The 20,313-nt window shown below is 47.3% G+C and overlaps 2 protein-coding genes across 4 annotated transcripts; both read right to left on the bottom strand.

The window, feature by feature from the left end:
* LOC122377677 (armadillo repeat-containing protein 8-like) lies at nt 1-9,797 on the bottom strand. Its single transcript, XM_043357989.1, has 14 exons — nt 9,750-9,797; nt 7,516-7,596; nt 7,230-7,303; nt 6,800-6,911; nt 5,924-6,633; nt 5,688-5,698; nt 5,502-5,644; nt 4,958-5,137; nt 4,391-4,510; nt 3,610-3,705; nt 3,133-3,327; nt 2,348-2,494; nt 1,775-1,941; nt 1-1,405 (listed from the first exon to the last, which is right to left on the bottom strand). Exons 2-14 carry the CDS (start codon nt 7,522-7,524, stop codon nt 1,375-1,377), a joined length of 1,995 nt encoding a protein of 664 aa, XP_043213924.1. The 5' UTR covers nt 7,525-7,596; nt 9,750-9,797; the 3' UTR covers nt 1-1,374.
* A 1,877-nt stretch (nt 9,798-11,674) lies between these two features.
* Nucleotides 11,675-15,334, bottom strand: LOC122377729 (protein RFT1 homolog). 3 transcript variants are annotated; one of them, XM_043358102.1, is made up of 6 exons: nt 15,177-15,334; nt 14,355-14,440; nt 14,012-14,185; nt 13,285-13,538; nt 12,906-13,034; nt 11,675-12,470 (listed from the first exon to the last, which is right to left on the bottom strand). In XM_043358102.1, exons 3-6 carry the CDS (start codon nt 14,156-14,158, stop codon nt 12,197-12,199), a joined length of 804 nt encoding a protein of 267 aa, XP_043214037.1. In that variant the 5' UTR covers nt 14,159-14,185; nt 14,355-14,440; nt 15,177-15,334; the 3' UTR covers nt 11,675-12,196. The 3 variants fall into 3 exon arrangements, with proteins under 3 accessions (XP_043214037.1, XP_043214035.1, XP_043214036.1); XM_043358100.1 differs by lacking the exon at nt 15,177-15,334 and adding an exon at nt 15,145-15,160; XM_043358101.1 differs by lacking the exon at nt 15,177-15,334 and adding an exon at nt 15,136-15,152.
* Nucleotides 15,335-20,313: the final 4,979 nt, after the last annotated feature.

Raw genomic sequence — 20,313 nt, 5'->3', positions numbered from 1 at the left:
TCAAACGTTGACTGACCGACTTTATAAAAAGTAAAACATTCAATACATGTGTACGAAAAAAGGGCAAATGTTTGGACGAATTAATCCTGACTATGAGATGTTGAAGCAAAATAAATCGGCAGCTTCGAAGAACAACATTCCAGTTCTACACATTATGGATATAAAAACGAGGAAATCGTTTTCTCAAAATGATTTAGGGGCGAGCCATGTGGACTATCCTAATAACGTAAATCTTAACATCACTAGACTCCAAGTAATGATTCTTCATCAGATTTTGGCCACTTATTTCTTCCTTCTCGTTAACGGCTTACTACAAAGGACATGTCATGGTGTTCCCAACTATCGATCCTCCTATTCTTAGAAATAAAAATATCAAGACGATTAACTAAAATAAAAATAACTTCTTTAATAATTCCACCGAGTTCCTCTTTTGAAACTGACTTTTTACACTATTATATGCATGTAGCTAACATGACATGAGCCACAAGGGCTTGTACCCACCTACGATCAATTACTTACAATCGCTATATCCAAAATTGTTGCAAGTAGCCAGTTCACTCAAACATCCAAAGGCTTTCAAAACATCATTGACCTTTATGTCAATTTGAAGGATAAAATACAGCAATAATCGCAAAGAACTTGCTTTTGATTTCCGAGCGCCATGGTTCATTTCCATTACACGAGCTAAGGCTGTTTCGTCAGAAAGTGTGAATTAGCCTGACATTTGATATCGTGTAACCTTGCCTCGGACAAGACCTGTTGACTGATAGTGGAGAGTGAGTGGTGCGCTTACTGATCGTACTTCATGGTGAAGAGGTTTGTCTGTTACCTGGTACTTTCGCACAGCGACTGTTCGAAAAGAGAGCATAGGACACTCTTGTCGGCATAATCTGCCTACTCGAGACAAAATCAATAACATTGAAGAGGAGATCATGGAGACTCGCCAAAAAGCATATAAATCGACACCGAGGCTAGGACGTGAAGGCTGCCGACATATTCTATATTGACATTCCTCTTGTCCTTAAGTGCATACTAAGCGCATTCCCATACGTATTTCATCAGTTCTCTCAAATCAAAATGAACGTTAGGTATCCATGTTGGCTGGTGACTGTTCTGAGCTGAGTTCTTCAGGTCGCTGCTGCTGCCTCTGAAGCGCTTCCACACACCACCCACCACAAAAAGAACACAGGTCTCCTACCTTAAAATATCCACTTTTGTCTGACTGTGTAGCACAAAACAACGACCGACGGCTTCGTACCGCGAGCCGAGGGCAGCAAAACGACGGCTGTAGCTGGCCTAAAGCTCTGGCACAACGCATGACTGCATAGCTGGCGACGCCATTCTTCCCTCTCAGAGCTGGCGAAGTCTCTCCGTCTAGTTGAACTGTTGGAGAACGTTTTTCACCCTGAAACAGCGCACAATTGGATCAGCACTTATGCCGCATTTCTGCGGTGTTGTAGCATATGCAAGTTGCAAGTGGTGGCATATGTTACTAGGCGCTCATGCCGTGTGATGTGTGCTGACTGCTGAGTGCTGACTGAGAGAAACTGTTAACAGGTATGTTTATCCTAAAAAAGCAAATGACACTCAGAAGAATTTCTAATCATACACCTGTTGTTATCCGGTATCCCTACACCTTCGTGTGCTAGCTTTTTCGGACGCACCAGCTAACCCCAATACGGCAATATCCATCCCGCTGAAATGCTCAGGCATATCCAGCCGACTGGCGCTGGACTGCCCCACGTCCCCAGCTGAGCTCGCGGTAGTGCCTCACCTCTCACAGAGCAGAGGGTCATCAGCAGCCTGCAGCTGGTGGAGCAGTTTGTGCACGCCGAGCCGGCGCAGACGGGTCTGTCGCTCCCGACATCCGCCGTCACCGCGCCACACCAGGTTGTTGACGGCCAGGACGGCGGCCAGTTTCAGACGCAGGCTGGAGTGCATCTGGGGAGCGGTACGGCGCCGGTCACGGTCTGGTCAGGGAGGGTAGCTACTGGTCGGCTGCCGCGTAACTGGTCGGTGAACCGGAGAGAGGGTCACCCTCGCCAGTGGTCACTGGTGCTGACCAGAAATCACTTGCCAATAACGAGACGTCACTTGTACAATAACGAGGGGTCACTGGTGGCTGACCATTGACCAATGGCCGGTACCTACTAGGTAGTCAATGCTGATTCGACGACATCATTATAAAATGTTTCCTAATTATTCAACGTAAGTCTGCTTGCTTATAAAATAAATGGCAAGAAAAAATCAATCCAGACCATGAAAATTTCATATAACTTCGACAAGTGTTTCACATATCCGACGCCCAGTGTATTCGTGGCCTGAAGCCCGTGTAGCCAGCGCTCACCATGTAGTTCATCAGCTTCTTCAGCACGTCCTCATTGCTGAGGATGAACTCCCTGGAGCTGGAGCCGTCGGCGATGTTGGCCAGAATGCAGAGCGCCTGCTCCTTCAGCTCGGCCGGGTGGTCGCCCTCCAGCGTCAGGACAATCGCCTGGCGAGCCAACGGTGCCAGAGGATGATGAGAAAATCTACAGACAACAGGTCCTACCACAAGTCTACCGTATAACAGTGTTATATGGTAGACTTGTGCCTTGTGGTAGGGTCTCGGAATTTTGCTAGGAGTATTGCCACATAGTCCAAATCAGCGAGTTTTGATTCCTCGGCTCGTTTGTTGTCCCCCAACAAAGATCACAACTACGCTCAGTATGCTCCTGCAATAACCAAGCCGGATAAGAAAAGCGTGATTTGCAGATTTTCCTTTTACGACAAATCTAATAACGCAAAAGTTACTGAAACATTTCCTCAACCAAGAGCATACTACTTGACCATTCGTCAATGTCTTCGCCGTCTGGGGTGTCAGCGAAAACAGCCCTAATCTAAGGTCAAACTGCAATATGTTATGTACCAGCATGAACTGAATTGCCAACTTAGTAAAATGGGTGGCACATCCGATACAGTCCAGAAAATTCACCACATATCAGTGAGTGGTGGACTTTGCCTTCTCCATTTTATAGCACACCTGTATTTGAGATCCCCAAGAACCATATATCACGCGCCTGCATCAACAGTATAAAGGCCTTGTGAATCACGCCCCTGTATCACTTGGACCCTTGAGTTGGTATCACGTACCTGCATCACCTGCGGCCCCTGAGTCTCGTCCATGAACTGGTCGACGTGCGGCCGGGTCAGTAGGTTACGCAGCAGGCCCAGTGTCTTCATCAGCACGGCCGGGCTCGGGTCGGATAGCAGCCGAAACAGCTCGCTGGCGCCCAGTCGGCGCAGCACGGCCCGCTTGGCCCGCTGGTCCGCCTGGTAGGCTAGGTTCTGAGGGCGCAACATAACGGCGGCTGAGCCGCGACACAGCACACCGCACCGCACCGCCCAGCGGATACAACAAAGAGTGCCAGGAGCTTTTTTAATTCGGTCTATTCCATTCCTAGTCGCTTCCCACCGTTCACTCAATGGCAGCGTCCGTTCGCTCACCATCATTCCCCGTTCACTCATCGGCATCGACCTACATATTTATTATTCAGTCCCCGTTCACCCCCCACCCGTTCTCCGTTCGTTCCCTTCCCATTCGCTCTCCGTCCGTTCCCGTTCGCTTACCATCAGTCCCCAGATGCCGTTCAGTCGGATGTCGGGGTCCTCGCTGCGGGTCAGCTCACAGAGCAGGTCCACGCCACCGCTCTGCATCAGCGGTTCCTGCCAAAAGTCCGCTATGTAGTCAGCGGTTCCTGCCAACAGTCTGCTCTGCTGTCAGCGGTTCCTGCCAACAAGTGTCACCAGTTCTTGCCAACAGTCCGCTTGGTAGTCAGCGGTTCCTGCAAACAGTATATTGTGTGGTCAGCGGTTCCTGCGACAGTTCACTGTGCAGTCAGCGGTTCCTACCAACAGTCCACTTTTCAGTTAGCAGCCGTCCCAGCTTAATAGAGTTCCGTGCGAACGTGGCATATTTTTAGACTTATTGTGCCGCTCCTGTGTGCTGTACGATCTATCTTTTCGCAAGATCTCAGTGCTTCCGGTGACGCATAAAACGGACAATGACAAAAACAGATATAAATCAAGGTGCACGAGCTTGCAAATAAACATCCGCAGGAGAACAACAAACTGAAGCTGTGCAAAATATGAAAAGCATCACTGAACAACAAACGAACGCATAGTTTAAATGGAATAGGCTGACGAAATGTAAATGCATTAGGTTTATCAAAATAATAGACAGGCGTTCCCAGTTCCCACCCAGTTTATCAGTTAGACACATTGATATCTGTTTCCTACTGATAGGACAATATATTCATCGTAGTGCACATAAAATACATCTCATTGAGCAATTTAACAGCATATAAGAGCCCTCAACACCCCCCCCCCCCGCATTCCTGCAACAGCTTACCTTTGAGGGTGAGAACTCGAGGAGCAGGTTACAGAGCGTAGACGAGGCCACCACCCGCACTTCAGCGGGAGCCGCCCTGTTCTTGGCAATGTTGAGCACCTGCTCCCAGACGGCATGATCCTGCCGGTGCCGAACGAATGGATGGATTCAGCGCCAGGCAGGTCAGACAGGGCAGAGGGCGAGGGTCAGAGGAGCTGTGGATGGGCGTGTAATGGCGGGGCGTCGGTGAGCGGGACAGTGAAGTGTGTTATGACAGGCAGCATGTGAAGTTGACCCACAGCTAAAATCTTAAGATCAACGAGAAATGGGAAAAGCAGGAAAAATACATTTCCTGTGAGTATTTCCCGAGTTCCTGACTGTGTAAGTGAATCTCCACGGCAAGTCCTGAAATGCAAGTTCTCTCATCATCACAACTGAATCACCATGGTGCGACACCTTAAAAACAAGTTTTCCCATAATCCCCAGACCACCATTTCTGACCTCCAGCAGCGCCCGACCGAACGCCGCTGGCGCTGAGTGCTGATACCCTTACCGTACCAGAGAGGGAACCACAGTTCAGCAGCCTACCTGCATGGCAGTACGGAGCGTCTGCACTGAGCGGGAGAGCGACAGCAGACAGCGGAGAGCAGCCAGCTGCAGGCTCGGACAGTCGCCCTCCACGGCCGCCACCAGGTCCGACATCAGGCCGGCGCTCTCCACGATACGCTTACGAATCTCCTCGTCGTTGGAGGCCAGAGAGGCGAACACCTGTCAGTGAGAATACAGCGTCAGATGTGTACACCAACGCCAATTGCAGGGCTTCACTCTCCTTCACACAGGTCGTAATGGACGGACATTCTTAAGAGTAGGTGGAATCGTACCGCTAGCGAAGCTTCTCACTCAAAGCAAAAAGCGTTCAACCTAAAAGGTTTAAGAGTCAAGAAATTCATGATTTAAGAAAGCGACAGCGTTAAGACAAGTTTCAGCAGCCAGCGCAGCTGTCCAATGCAAATAAAGTCAACGTCTTTCGGATAGCTGGAAGACGAACATAGTTTATCCACCTCAAAAAAAGTTACAAACTATGAAATCAGGAACCACGCAGACTAGTCGGCAGGTCACTGAGACGACTCACGCGGAAAGCCGCCTTTTTCATCTCTCCGGCCATGCGCCGCTGGTGGCAGCGTGTGTTCGGGTGTGAGGTGGTCGGCTTGTAGCGCAGGTACTCGACCATCGTGGCAGTCACGTGATCCGTGATGGCGCAGATTCGCTGCAGCTCTGAAACAAGCACGTGACCCGACGGACTGGTCAGCTGACCTACGCACGGCGACGCTACAAGCGAGGGTGTGAGATTTAGAGTCGATTACAAATATTGAAAATGGCAATCTATATCACAATAATATGTAGTAACAAGATGAGCGTGTCAATACTCTATTTACTATCATGTAGGTACCCGAATATGACAGGAATGAGGTTGTATCATGATCAAAGAAGCTCACAGCTATAATTAAGACGTCATCGTAAGTAAACGCCTCAAATATATCACCAGATTCTTACCCAGATCGGTTTTCGGTGAGGTAGCCGAGCGTGTCGGCGGCCAGCACGCGTTCCTCCAGCGTCTGATGAGCGGCGCACATTCGCACCAGGCAGGGTAGGGCGCGGTAGACGAGGCGCGGGTCGCCGGCGGGGAGCGAGGCGGCGCCGGCGCGGTGCATGTAGCACAGACACCGCGCCGCCTCCAGCTGCACTCCGCTCGGCTGGTCGCGGGCCGTGAGCAGAGTGAGCACGTCCGGCACCGGCCGGCCGGCCAGTGTACACCGCGCCACCCTCTCCGAGATGGCCCGATGTCGGTAGCAGAGTGAGGCCAGCAGGCGCAGACTGGGCAGACGGACAGCGGCCGCCTCTGAGGCCAGCAGCGCGGCCGATACGTCCACGGCGCCGCTGGCGGCCAGCAGCTCCTGGCGCGCGGCGCCGCGGCACAGCAGCGCCAGCACGGTGGCCGTGCACTCGTCGTCGCGCGCGGCGCCCGTCACACAGCGCGTCAGCAGCGGCACCGCCGACGGGTCGCGGCACAGCTCGTCGGCGCTGTCCGGCAGCTGCAGCAGCAGCGAGCGGAGACAGCGCAGCAGCGGGGTGCGCAGCTGCGGCACGCCGGCGCGCAGGCCGTCCACCAGCAGCGGCAGCACGCCGGCAGACACCAGCGCCTGCGCGTGCTCCCGCGTACCCTTGGCCAGAGAGCCGAGCGTCACCAGAATCTCGACCTGCACCTGCGGGCGTCCAAGACGTCAGACCGCAACACAATCAAATAACTATCAACGACCGGACCAGCACAGCGTATGAACGCTGCAAGATGCGACAGTGTCTGAGAACAACGATCGCTAACAAAACAACTTTGACAACCACTATCTAACACCATATGGCAGTCAGTCTTACCCTGGTACCGATGGACGGGTCGGCCAACCGCCGGAGGAGGTGCGGCACCATCCCGCACTCGACCACATGAGTCTTGGTGCGGTTGCTGCCAATCACCAGGTTCCTCAGACGCCTGAGATTGAGAACACGGGCACAGAAACCAGATGAGACAAGGCCTCGCAGCAGTGACTGTGCTATTACAGTATATCGAATTGCTGTTGCAGTACGTAGCTAATACTCCATACCTACTTCTAAGACATGTTCATTGTTCACAACCTATCAACTGAGTCTGACATTCATTATCCAAAGTACCTAGTTCAAACATCAATTAAGTAGGTAACTTTTATCGTAACAGGTCGCTAGAAACAGTACCTAGTTTGCCTAATTCCCGATTTGATGCAGTTTCAATCTCTCGTTTAACCAGTGAATATTTCCATTCCTATTCACTTACTCTATGGCACCAAAACATTTTTCTTCATCTTCGCTGAAGAAGTCATCCAAAAACTGCCTGTTTCCTTCCACAGCCTGGAAAATGTTCAAAACACCTTTTAAGTTTGAATTTGATACCATGGGAGAAAAACAGGTAGATAGGTACAATGAGGGTGACACAGTAGGTATGTCAGACGATTACCTATGTATCAACATGAAACTGAATATAAATGTGCAAATAATATGCACCAGCAATAGCAAGTGTGTACAATAGGTAGCAGGAAATAGAAGAAAAAACTGTAACTCACCTCAAGCATAATCAATTTGAATTACTACTGGCACTCTTGCACACTGCAGAGTCTAGAATACTTCAGAGACTGTTGTATGTTCTGAAAAAGAAACAAATAAACTTTGGATAATTAGAGCACAAGCCGGCAGGAAGGTCCAGCATAGAATACATTTTTTAATATTAAAATATAATAGGTACAACTTCTATATTTAATTGCGTAGTAACTACGTCGATAGTAGCAAAGATCGTAAAATACGTAAATTTTTACTTTTGTGCAATGCCTGAACTAGTGCAAAAATGAAACCTGCAAGCCTGTAGACAGGGAAAACATACACAGATTTAACATCAACATCACTAACATGACCCCTCGAGGTCACCGGGCACCTGAGGTCATCATATTGGAAACGGCTGATTTAAACGCGCACGGAGAACTAACTGCTAGCGTTTTTGTTCCGATCGGTTCAGTGGTTCCTGAGTTATAGGATGGCACTCCCGACCATTGGCACTCCCGAGGTCACCAAAATCACCTCATGTCGTCATACTTGAAACGGTCCGAAGCCCTATATACCGGTGAAATGGCCGACGAAATTGCGGAGAACGAACTGACTGGATGCTTTTACGCCTCGATCAGTCCAGTAGATACTTGATGATTAATAGGATGGCTAACGGCTGACGAAATTGACCACTGTAATTTGAATGGTATCATTTTCATCTCGATCGACGTTCGTCCCAGTACCAGCAAAGGTCAATGTGCCATCGGTCAGCTCACTGTTCCAGGATGGCTTCGAATTCCGATAGCCCAAAACATCGACCTCACAAAATATCAACCTCAGGGCTCAGGGTCACCAAGGACATAGACCTGAGGTCGCCATATTCGAATGCGCCGATGAAATCCTATTCGTCCTCCCTGTGGTCTAGTGGATAAGGCATCCATCTCATAACCCGGAGGCAGCCACAGCTCGAAATGCGCTGGCGATACGGAGCTGACCGATGGCAATTGGCACATTAACCTTTTCTTCAAGCCGGAACTTGTTTGGGACAATAACCAAATGTTCAGGTCAGGTCAATGACCTCCGATACCATAAGCGAAAATTTGCACGGTCCTAAAATGTCGCAGCACAACGCCATCAGTGCCAGAGAAGCTTTCACAGGGATATGAAGCTTACAGGTCCAAGTTTCTTCCAGAGATCTCACAACTTGTATATCTTGGACTTTTTAAGATCACCTGTTGGTTAGGTTAGTCGCGTGACTTCACAATTATCAGTCAATAGGTAAAGCATCGGAACTGTTACCTTCCTACTTTGGCGCCGAAATTGATTTCATACTACTTCAAACACATGAACTCTTGATTTGATGCACTAGGTACCACCTGCAAGCCCCAATGCCTCACTTACGCATTGTTCACTTTTTATGACTGGTGTTTTTCCCCGTGATGCTCTAGCTCAATTACGGCGAAACAGCGAGGGGCGTTCAACCTCCCTTCCCCTCGAACTATGAAGAACTATGAACTACGAACTATGAACTCCCCTCGTATGAAGAAAACGATAGTTTCGCCGACAGCTGGCATCCGGCCAGATGGGGGGCCACCCCACCCCAGACCCAGAGTATCGCCATCTACCCGCGATACGTTTAGGTAACGCTCGATCAAAAATGACATTTACATGTAGGCCCCAAGACTGGGACGCAAGACTCAGTGTATCAATATCCTATTGCACCACTGCTTCGTAGTTCGTACGAGAGGTCACCCAGACCTTCGATGCGTTTGGTCCATCGCCTTTGTACTGTACACGCTCAAGTTTCCGTAAGTCCTCCACATACCCGGTGTGCCAGAGACAGGAGCCGTACTCCAAGATGGGTCGGATATGGGTTGTTAGAAGGAAGAGCATAATTATAATTATTAGAGCAACTCTGATTCCAACTCAAACTCCGACTCCAGGCAGAACTGTCGACTCCGACCGACTCTGACTCTGATTCTGCAGCCCTGGTTTTAAAGCTTGGTAAAGTGGGACCATCAAACAAACTAGATTGAGATACTGATACCTAGGTATTAGAATGACACAGACACGGTATATACCTACATCAACATAGAGAACCGACAGAGGTATTTCAAGTTAAATCAATGAATCGATCAGGTCAGATAAGACTTTCAGCATAATTATCCAGTGTTTCAAAAGTACACACTATGTTATTTAATGCTATTTAGCAATTCCCGATACCTCCCAGCCACGACGACAATTTACACACAAAACGCACAAAACAGCACAACAGCAGAGCTGCAACAGCAGCACACCCTTCCTCCCACGGTGACTATAAATACCTTCCTCCTTTTTGTTTTTCCGTTCTACTAAAGCTGTATAAATTGGTTCTATGTCGTCACAGCTTTCACCATTAAAAACGACGTCCGATTGGGCTATATCATGATACCTCACTTTTTAATAATGCAAATATTTTATAGGTTCAACGATTTTTTCGATACTAATTTTTTCATCTTATTTGAAAATCATCCCTTTGAGAGGATTTCAAACATGTTTTTGAAATATTTATCGATTACGAAAGTGTTTCTGTTACGTCATATAATCTTAGCATTCCTAAAAGCTACGCCACATTTGACACACCTGCGCAAGGAATGTTTATTGTGGTTCTTAGGACAAATGTTTTGCATTTCATTGGTTTGTCCCACGGTATATATACCGGGGTTACATGAGCGATCCGTTCCAAATACGCACTACGCTAATGCGCATCAGCTCCCCACAAACGGATCTACGGCACCGGTTACATGAGACTAATTCGTTTTATCTACGTCAAACGGATCTTGTTTGGCTCACCCGGGCTGACTCCTCGACGGCCGGTAATTCGTATCACAAACGGAATAGGATTAGCGTACAGTCATGGCGCAGTTGCGGCATTTACCGGGACGACTGAGCTAAATTTTAAATACTTATATCAATTGATAGGCTCAAAAACATTTAAAATTAACATGAAATCAAAAAATGAAAACAAAGTTTTCTTGTTTCAAGTCAGTGGGCACTGATTCGCCATGCAGCGACAGCAGGGTGGTCAGAAAAATTATCTATAAAAATATTTCATTCATTTTATTTCACATGCAAAGACTAAACCAAAATACCAACATTTTTTTTGCTATTTTCTACGAGGCAGCCAATAAAAAATGCTTAGTATTTTGCATTTTGACGCTTCCAGTCAGCAAAGAATAGTCCTTGTGAAATACGGCCCGAATCGTGTGCCTCGGACGTTTCGGTTACATGAGCGATCCGTTCCAAATACGCACTACGCTAATTCGAATCAGCTCCCCAAGAACGCATTCAGTGCACCGACTACATGAGCAAATTCGTATCAGTGACGTCAAACGGATCTAGTTTGGCTCTCGGCCCGCGTATATATCTTTCCCGAGCGAAAAAACAAACATTCCAGTTTTTTGGCGCTTTTGTTTCAATTGTGGTGGTTCTGTTCGAAGGCTCATACAGATGGTGTTTGCGCAAAATTTCTTACGGGAAATCACCGACTATTTAGTGTCGACAGCTGCATATTACCTTTTTGAACACGCCTCCATCACTGCTTGTTTATTGGCTGTCTGTTGTATTGGGCTGTGTTGCTGTATAGTGTATATACCGTGTGTTTTGCTGGGTGATTGTGATAATATTTTGATGATTAACCTTTTTATTCAGCGGTAGATAATCTAAAAATCCCAGGGGGTGCTACAAACCCCTAATTATCCACCCCTGTTTTTTTATTTTAAGTTCCATCCAGTACCAGTATGAGTGTTTATGGCAATGGAAGGTAGGTGAAACATTTCATTATTGTAATTTTAATCTTTTGAGACATGAATTTCAACATTCTCTTGAGAGCCTGAGAGCATTCATGCCAAGGTTTCTGAGTCTGTTTCATGATAAAGAGACAATATTTATAATGGAGTCAACTTGTGGGTCAAGTCAGCAGAACTTGAACTTGATAAATGAGTACCTATGACATCACCTCTACACCTGTCGCCTCCTGTATTGTAGTGATGGCAGGTTCAATGCTGAGTCTCAGAATAATAGCCAGCGAGCGTATACTGTTGTTTTGTATTTCTATGCCCGATCGGCCCCAATGTCTTGCATTTCTAAATATTGAACTGTAATGAATGAGACGCTGTAATGAGGTACTGTAATGAAAAGACTGCCTCAGACTGCAAGGTTCTATTTAACCAAATATGACTGCATGTCTGCTACAGAATGAAACACTGACAAACACTGACACTGACATCAGGCACTGACAAAGTGAATGCACAAGAACGATAAGGACTTCTGGACTTCAGAGCAAGAGATACACCTGACGCTCAGGAACGCTGCTGTCACCACATATAGCATACAGCACCCGGTCGTGCCCATCATTAGCCTACAAGCCCCACCAGACGCTAACCGGCCACGATTTTCTGCATCGATTTTCTGCATCCCCTGCATCGTTCATCACAGATGGCTATAATTAGGATCTGAATGCCAAAATTCATGGGTAGGAAGTTGCTTTCAAGCACTGTCCAGCTCTCAAATGGGCGATAGCCACAACGCCCCCTGCAGTCGCACTAGTCTTAAAATTGATACATCCACTCTACTTACAGGCACGGTGTATATTCAACCCAAAATGCACATAAATATCACAACAAAACAAACCTATTCCCTGCATGACCATGTGAGTAGCACTCCCCGCTAGCTGCGCTTCAGTTTATCCCCGACCCGCTCCCTGACCGCCTGGAGGAGGCGGAGCTCGCTGTACACCGCCGCGGCCACCACGGCGGCCCCACAGAGCGCGCCCACAGCCACATGGGCGGCGGCGGAGCTGGGGTACAGCCAGCTCTCGGAGCCGGCTGCCAGCAGGCCGGCGGTCACCAGCGCGGCAGCCACGGCGGGCGGCGGGCGGAGACCGAGTAGCGGCGGCACGGACACCGCCGGCTCCAGCGGCAGACCGGCCACGAACCGGTAACTGGCGACACACGGGCGGGGACAGGGTGAGAGAGGTACGGGACACTGTATCGGGCATCAGCGACACACGGGGTGGGGACAGGGTGAAAGGGGTACGGGACACTGCATCAAGCGCCAGCAACACACTGGACGGGGCGAGCGGGCAGCAGCAGCAGAAAATGGGACGAAGACATGATGGTTGAGAGTGGCACGGGGCACTGTATCGGGAACCAGCAGCATACGGGGAGGGGACGGGATGACAATTGAGAGGGGTGCAGGACACTATTGGGGACAGCAGACATTCGTATCAGTCGTGGACGGGTGAAGTAACGAGATCCAAGTATATCGAGATCGGCGATAAAGCGTGATATTGACTATCCATGACAGATTGGATAATGATGTAAATAATTAGACCAATTAGGACAAATCAAATCTATTCAAAAACACAAAAACTCACCAAACGTATATCCTGGTCAGCATATTGACGCAGTTGGCGAGGATAAATCCAACCCCGCCGAATAGCCTAGTAAAGATCCCTGTCGAGATGACGAATATCACAGATAGCAGCACCATCTTCCGGTTATACCTGAAACACCGGAAAACGCCACAACACCTGTCAAAGCGCCCGATAGTAGCGTTCCTAGCTTCACTTTATCGACACAACTGGCCAGCCTTTCTACTTCGCCTTTAGCCGCAAAAGGCAGTCTAACAACAAAAACCAACATGAGAACGTCATTTCCTAATCCGCTCAGCCTCTACCGACTAATTTACCTCACTCCTTACTAAGCCACCGACCATTTCCCGACTGCTTTCCATAAACCCTCCACGGCACTTACCCATTGATCTGTTCCTGGCGCATCACCGCGAACGTGTAGCACTCCAGCACTCCGTTCACCGCCAGTAGGAGCACGTAGGCGCACTGGGCGCGCAGCAAACTGACGGCCGGACCGGCGGCCAGCAGGGCGCCGCCGTACAGCCGCAGCAGCAGGGGGGGGGGGTAGCTCCAGCCGAACGTGACGGCAACCAGACCGAGCAGGCTCATGGCGCGCAGCAGGTCGTGCAGAACCCGGCCCGCCGCGGCAGACACCGGCTGCAGGGAGAGGGGGTAGGGTCAGACTCATAGCGCGGAGTAGGTCGTGTAGCACCCGGCCCGGCCCGCCACCGCAGACACCGGCTGGAGGGGGAGGGAGCTGTCAGGCACCGGCTGGAGGAGAGGTGCCAAACTGTCCCCTTCCAGTGACTGGCGAGAAGGGGAGAGATGGCCAGAAGGATAGAAGCTGGGCAATAAAACAAACCGAATGACAAAAAAGACACCAAGATGAAGATCACAACGACTGGCAGTAAGGACTTATAGCGGAGATGAAGAGTAGCTACGAGTATAATTGGCTAATATCAGAGGAGTGTGTGCTTACAGCTTTTTCGGCGCCTTACCGGGCATCGACACACTGTGGTCAACGTTACTGATATTTTCACCAAATGCCACTACTCCTCAGTAAAAAAAAACACAAAAAAAAACTAACATCAATCACCTCCTACCACACAATCAGCCACGTTGCCACCTACCTTTCCCCGTTCCACTGTGCGCGAGAAGTAGACGTAGGCGTTCTTCTCGACTGGCTGAAAGAGGAAGCGGGCCGCCAGGCTGCCCAGGTTGGCCACCACGTCGTACAGGCCCTGCTCGGAGAAGTCGAGCAGGTGGAAGGCGGTCATCAGGTAGCGCTCGCCCTCCGTCAGCAACTGCTTCAGCATTTTTCAGCAAATTCAGAGCAAAATTCAGCAAAATTAGCATTTTTCTTATGGAGTACACACTACAGTTCTGGTGAGAAAATAGCATATGTTCTACTTAGGAACTCAGACATTGGATGCATCACTGATGCATGATAGGAAAAAAGTAAAGGGTGCATACCTGACATTGATGATGCCCAGCACATCAGATGTAATATACCGGAGAATGACTGCATTTGTGATGAATGTGAACACTCAGTAGGTTATCTGAAAGACATTTGTAGGTATAGCTTCAGCATCAATATGTGCAACACAGACCATGCTATTCTGGGCCCTGTTTCACCGGTGATGGCAGCACGCTGCTATCACACGTGTCAAATTGGGTTTCCACGGAAACATCAGCAAACCATGACGCCGTCAATCTGTGTGATGTCATCAAACATTGCTGCCAACAGCTTCACGGTCGTGCGATCAAACACATCGCATTCAACGAAACAGCAACTCTGTTCCAAACGCAGCTCACAGATTACACGAAACGTCATAAGTGTGACCTCATCACATTACGTCAGCTCGCGCAATTTGATAGTAGCATGCTGCTATCAACGGTGAAACAGGGCCCTGGTCTCTGCAGCATATAGGTACCTACTTCATTGGTGGAAAATCCCAGGGGGTGCTACAAACCCCTAATTATCCACCCCTCTTTTTTATTTTAAGTTCCATCCAGTACCAATATGAGTGTTTATGGCTTGGAAGGTAGGTGAAACATTTCATTATTGTAATTTTAATCTTTTGAGACCTGAATTTCAACATTCTCTTGAGAGCCTGAGAGCATTCATGCCAAGGTTTCTGAGTCTGTTTCATGATAAAGAGACAATATTTATAATGGAGTCAACTTGTGGGTCTCTACCGCTGAATAAAAAGGTTAATCATCAGAATATTATCACAATCACCCAGCAACACACGGTATATACAGCAACACAGCCCAAATCCCAATACCACGGACAGCCAATAAACAAGCAGTGATGGAGGCGTGTTCAAAAAGTTAATATGCAGCTGTCGACACTAAATAGTCGGTGATTTTCCGTTAGAAATTTTGCGCAAACACCATCTGTATGAGCCTTCGAACAGAACCACCATAATTGAAACAAAAGCGCCAAAAAACTGGAATGTTTGTTTTTTTCGCTCGGGAAAGATATATACGCTCTCGGCCCGATGCGCATTACAAACGGAATAGCATACAAATGTGGCGCACTTCCGTAGCAATAGAGGTGACTAAATTAAAACTTAATATCTTATGTCTTTTTTGCATTTAAATCTGCTCAAAACATTCTCAATTAACTTAACAAAAAAAAGTTAAACATAAAGTTGTCTTGCTTCGACTCATTGAGCACTTGCCTCTCTTGATTCGTCCTAGTGCTGTCAGAAAAATGTTTCAACTGAAAGTACTTTGATATTTTCTTTTTGGTTTTCACTCTATTTATTTGTGAGAACTTGACAAAATACCGACATATTTTTTCAATTATTATTTCAAAAGAAGCAAATGAAAAAAATACCCATTATTTTGCATTTTAATGTTTCTTTTTGGAAAGAAATAGTTCCTGTAATACGTATCTTGGTCCTATTCGCTTCTAAGCCTCTTTCCCTGCGGATTTTGTTCGGACCGCCGATTCGTATTAGCAGGTGGATACATGAGTCGGTAGTACGCTCCTGATTCGCATTAGCGGTGAATCCGATCGTGATACGTATTTGCTTTGCTCATGTAACCGCGGATCGGATCACCGATTCGTACTAGCAGGTGGCTACATGAGTCGGTAATGCGTTCCTAATTCGAATTAGCGGCTAAATACGTATTTACTGTGCTCATGTAACCCCGATAATAGAGTACTAGGTAAAACCGGTTCGAAATTACAACACTAAGGTATTTTGACCACTATTTTCAGCTGACCCTATAAGTCTAAAAAAGAGAACTAAGCAACAAATTTCAATGAGTTTTATTATTTGTATATATATTTTTGATTTATGATCAGAGACCACGCCATGTATGAATCTGTGAAGCATTAACGAAAATAAATTGTTGGCTATCTCCGCCATTTCAAAAATTATATATCTTAAGTTGCAAGGATTGTTCATGGACAAAATTAATTTTTCACAATCAAAATTAAAAATTGAAGGACAAAAAGTAATATCAAAGGCCAACTTCCTTTTATTGAATTTCGAAATTACCATGGTTCTGAGCTGTTCAGCCTACCGGACCTGCCAATGCTCTACCATGAATTGTCGAGTAACTTCAGTGATCTGGGGCTTACAACATGGTCAAAAAATATCAAAATTGAATTATCTATCAGATTCTGTGCCTTTTGTTGCCTTTTAAAGGTTGGAAACTGTGTTTAGTTGATGTTCAATCATAACCACCATTGCTGTCCATGGTCACCCTGTTCCACTATATGTAATGATTCTCAAAAACTAGATCGATGTGGGGTCTAAATATTTCACTAAAATTAACAGAATCGCTTACATTATAACATATTAAAATGTCAAAACGTAAGAAACGCGGGAACTTTAAAAGATTTACGTCTAATTCTAAAACTTCGAATTTTGAATACAAAACAGTTCTGGACGAAAACATAGCTAGATGGCGAACTAGTCATTGTTGGGCTCACAAAGACCCTTTATTGAAATAAAAATTCAATTTTCTTCCAAAATATGTATGATTTATTGCAGTTTAAGAATTAAAAGATGCATTATTTTGGTCTGGTATGCGTTGGCTTCCTTGCCGCCTAAGGTCACACGGTGAGAGTTAATGGCATATTAATAGAAAACAAGACCGATGTGGGGTCTATTTAAAGCATGATAGTAAACAAAATTGAATTTTGTGTCTATTGGTATAGCTTTTCAAACAACATAAACGCGGGAACTTTACGAAACGTGGTATTGAAAACTGCCGACCATAATTATCACCCGCAGTTGCGCGCAGTTTTCTGTACTGCTATCGCTAGCAAACGCCAGCTTTTGTATTTGATTGGTTTAACGGCGTTTCTTTTACTGATTGAGAACACTTTTAAGTTTCAAGCTATTCAGCATCAGTGCTGCCAGATTTGGAGGATTTCCGCAAATCTGGAGGATTTTGAACTCTATTTGCGGACAAATTTCGCTTTTGGAGGATTTTTGATTCTGGAGGAAAATCTGGAGGATTTGTCGCCCGATTATTATATTCAATATTATGGAAAAATATAACACATTCGAGACCAGAAAGGCATTTTCCTGCCCAGCGTCACCCTACCCGTTAGGATATATCACGTCCTTTATCACCGTGAGACTGCAGAATGTCTCAGTCTGTAGCTATATTGTGAGAAAATTGGTTCCTGGCTGCAGATAATCGCGAGTACAATAAGGGCAAAACGCAAAGCACACCTCACGGAACAGAGAAACAAAAGACAGTGACAGAATGACAGACGAACGCTTGTTCTCTCCTTCTCTCTCCTTCTCTCTCTCTCTCTCTCTCTCTCTCTCTCTCTCTCTCTCTCTCTCTCTCTCTCTCTCTCTCTCTCTCTCTCTCTCTCTCTCTCTCTCTCTCTCTCTCTCTCTCTCTCTCTCTCTCTCTCTCTCTCTCTCTCTCTCTCTCTCTCTCTCTCTCTCTCTCTCTCTCTCTCTCTCTCTCCGTCTCTCTATCTCACCCTCTCTCTCTCTCTCTCTCTCTCTCTCTCTGCAGAAGAGCAGTGCCTCTCCCCAGGGGCATCTCCATAATTACGCATTTCCAGAGTTCCATGACCCATGGCCTCAAGAAGCGAGCGGCGCGGACCAGCGCGGACGCTGCGAGGTCATTGTGCGTTTCAGCGCGTCGAGGAGATGGCGTGCCCACGCATTTACATAACCTTAGGAAGTAAAGGTACACCTGGGCCCGTATTCACGTCGGAATTTTTCGTAAGATTTATCTTACGATCGCTCTTTGTCGTACGATAATTTGGTATTCACGTTGGCATCGCAAACAGTTAAGATTTATCTTACGATCAAAATTTTGTTCGTAGACATTTGTCGTACGATCGATCGTAAGTGCGATTCACGTCGGGACATCTTACGTCGAATCTTAAGATGATCGTAAGATCTTAATGATGAAGGTATTGGGAAGATACGACTACTCACTGAGCTGTCGTAAGACGTCACCTATGCTTATGAATTGTATATTTAGGTATTGAAATTGTTGTTTATGATTTTTTTTGTTCTTGCGAGCGAGCGCGAAAAAGAGTTTTCAATGTAATGGGAAAATATCAGTATGAGCGGTACAGCTCGGAACAGCCTACAACGCTTATATAGCGTACAGCCTATAAGCCTATAAGCGTACAGCCTATAACGCTTTTGAGAAGCTTTTATCTCGGCCACCGCTGGGCCGACTGAACCGCGGTCTTTTTTGTTTGGTAGCCCCATCCCTCCTACCTCGTAATTGACTACTCTTGATGCACCTGGGTGATCGCCGTGTCATGTGGCTCTTGCAAAGCCAAGGGTGTCAACTCAGAACCCAAAGTCGTTCTGCTGAATTTACGTTTTTGAGAGGATTATGTCTGAGTAAGCACAGGATCTATTTACTAGGAAATATGTTTGTAGGGTATATTCATCCATTCTGCCAAGGACACGACTTTTCTCGATGCATGTGGGTGACCATGGCTGCACGTGCCACGTGCATAATAAGGAGATGTCATGTTTGTAGCAATTACAATAACTATGTAATTATCGTGCCCATTGCGCTGAAACTTAGCATGTGGGTAGGCACTCATCGGGCAATGCATTTCTATGTGTCACGTTAGGGGTACTACCTACTGCACGTGCGCACGTGCAGTGGTCGCTTCTAGATCTCGGGAACGGCTGGACCAATTGCGCTCAAAATTGGCACATCGGTAGGGACCGCTTAGTAGCGTGCCGAGCAAAAGTCGTTTGGGACCCCTTTGCACGTGCGCACGTGCAGGAGGCCGCTTCCATATATAGAGAACGGCGAGGCCGATTGCGCCCAAATTTGGTACACCTTTAGGAACCGCTTAAGAGGGTGCCGAGCAAATGTCATTTGTGACTCCGGTAGCCGGTTGCACGTGCGCGCGCGCAGCAGGCCGCTTCCGGATCTCGAGGACGGCTAGGCCGATTGCGCTTAAATTTGGTACGCCTTTAGGAATCGCTCAGGAGGTTGTCGAGCAAAAGTCAATTGTGAGTTGTGACCCTGTTCGCACTTCGCACGTGCGAACGCGCAAGAGGCCGCTTCCGGATCTCGAGAACGGCTGGGCCGATTGCGCTTAAATTTGGTACACCTTTAGGAATCGCTTAGGAGGGTGCCGAGTGAAAATGGTGAAAATAATTCTGAAAAAATTAGCCGGCTGTGAGAAACAGCACAGATGAAAGGGGGGCCAAAAGATATGTTGGCCCCCTTTCAAAGCCAAAGGGGGCCATATGGCCCCCCTGGATCCGCCCTTGAATCCAAAGTGCTGCAACTTTGAAATTAAATATTTCTGAGTTAAAACTTTTCTCAATGTTGCGAGTGCCCAGACCGGTAAGTGCAGGCCAGGGACCCCATTTTGGCTATCTCAACTCAAAACTAATGTTAACCCTCGCCCGTATTAAGTTTTGCCAGCCGCGAACGTAAGAGGGGTCCGTTGGACCACCCCCTTTGCCGTTTCGCCCCTGATCGAGCTAGAGCTTCGCGGAAAAAACGAGCGTGTTGCCCGTGACGAGAGGAAGCCGATGATACCCAATTTTAAGGTCCTAGGTCATTGGTTGACCTTGCAGGTCATGTCAATGACCCAAAAGTCGGGAAAATCGGGACCTGTTAGAACGTCGTAAAGTGTGGCTGCTATGAGGGTTTTCAGGGTGCTGATCACGAATGTCTTGTTAGTTTTGTTCACAGATGATGTCTTTAAGCATTTAGACCAGGTCGGGTCAGGTCAGGTCAACCGGTAGGGGTCGTGACGGGTATTAGTAGTACCTGTCATCCGCCTCTGACAGCTTCGTAACATATTACGAAGGCACCAAAACTACTTCGTATATGTTCACATGGCTGCTAAATTCGAATTCAGCTCCAAAAACTAGCCTAGAGATATGTAAAACTCGAACAAGTGAACCGAGGTCACCAAAGGTCAATGACCTGACCTGACCTTCAGGTG

The sequence above is a fragment of the Amphibalanus amphitrite genome, unplaced genomic scaffold (genome assembly GCF_019059575.1).
Source record: "Amphibalanus amphitrite isolate SeventyFive unplaced genomic scaffold, NRLGWU_Aamphi_draft 000049F_arrow, whole genome shotgun sequence".
NCBI lineage: Eukaryota > Metazoa > Arthropoda > Thecostraca > Balanomorpha > Balanidae > Amphibalanus > Amphibalanus amphitrite.
Note: the sequence above shows the minus strand (reverse complement) of the source record. Positions and strands in the feature narration are given on the sequence as shown.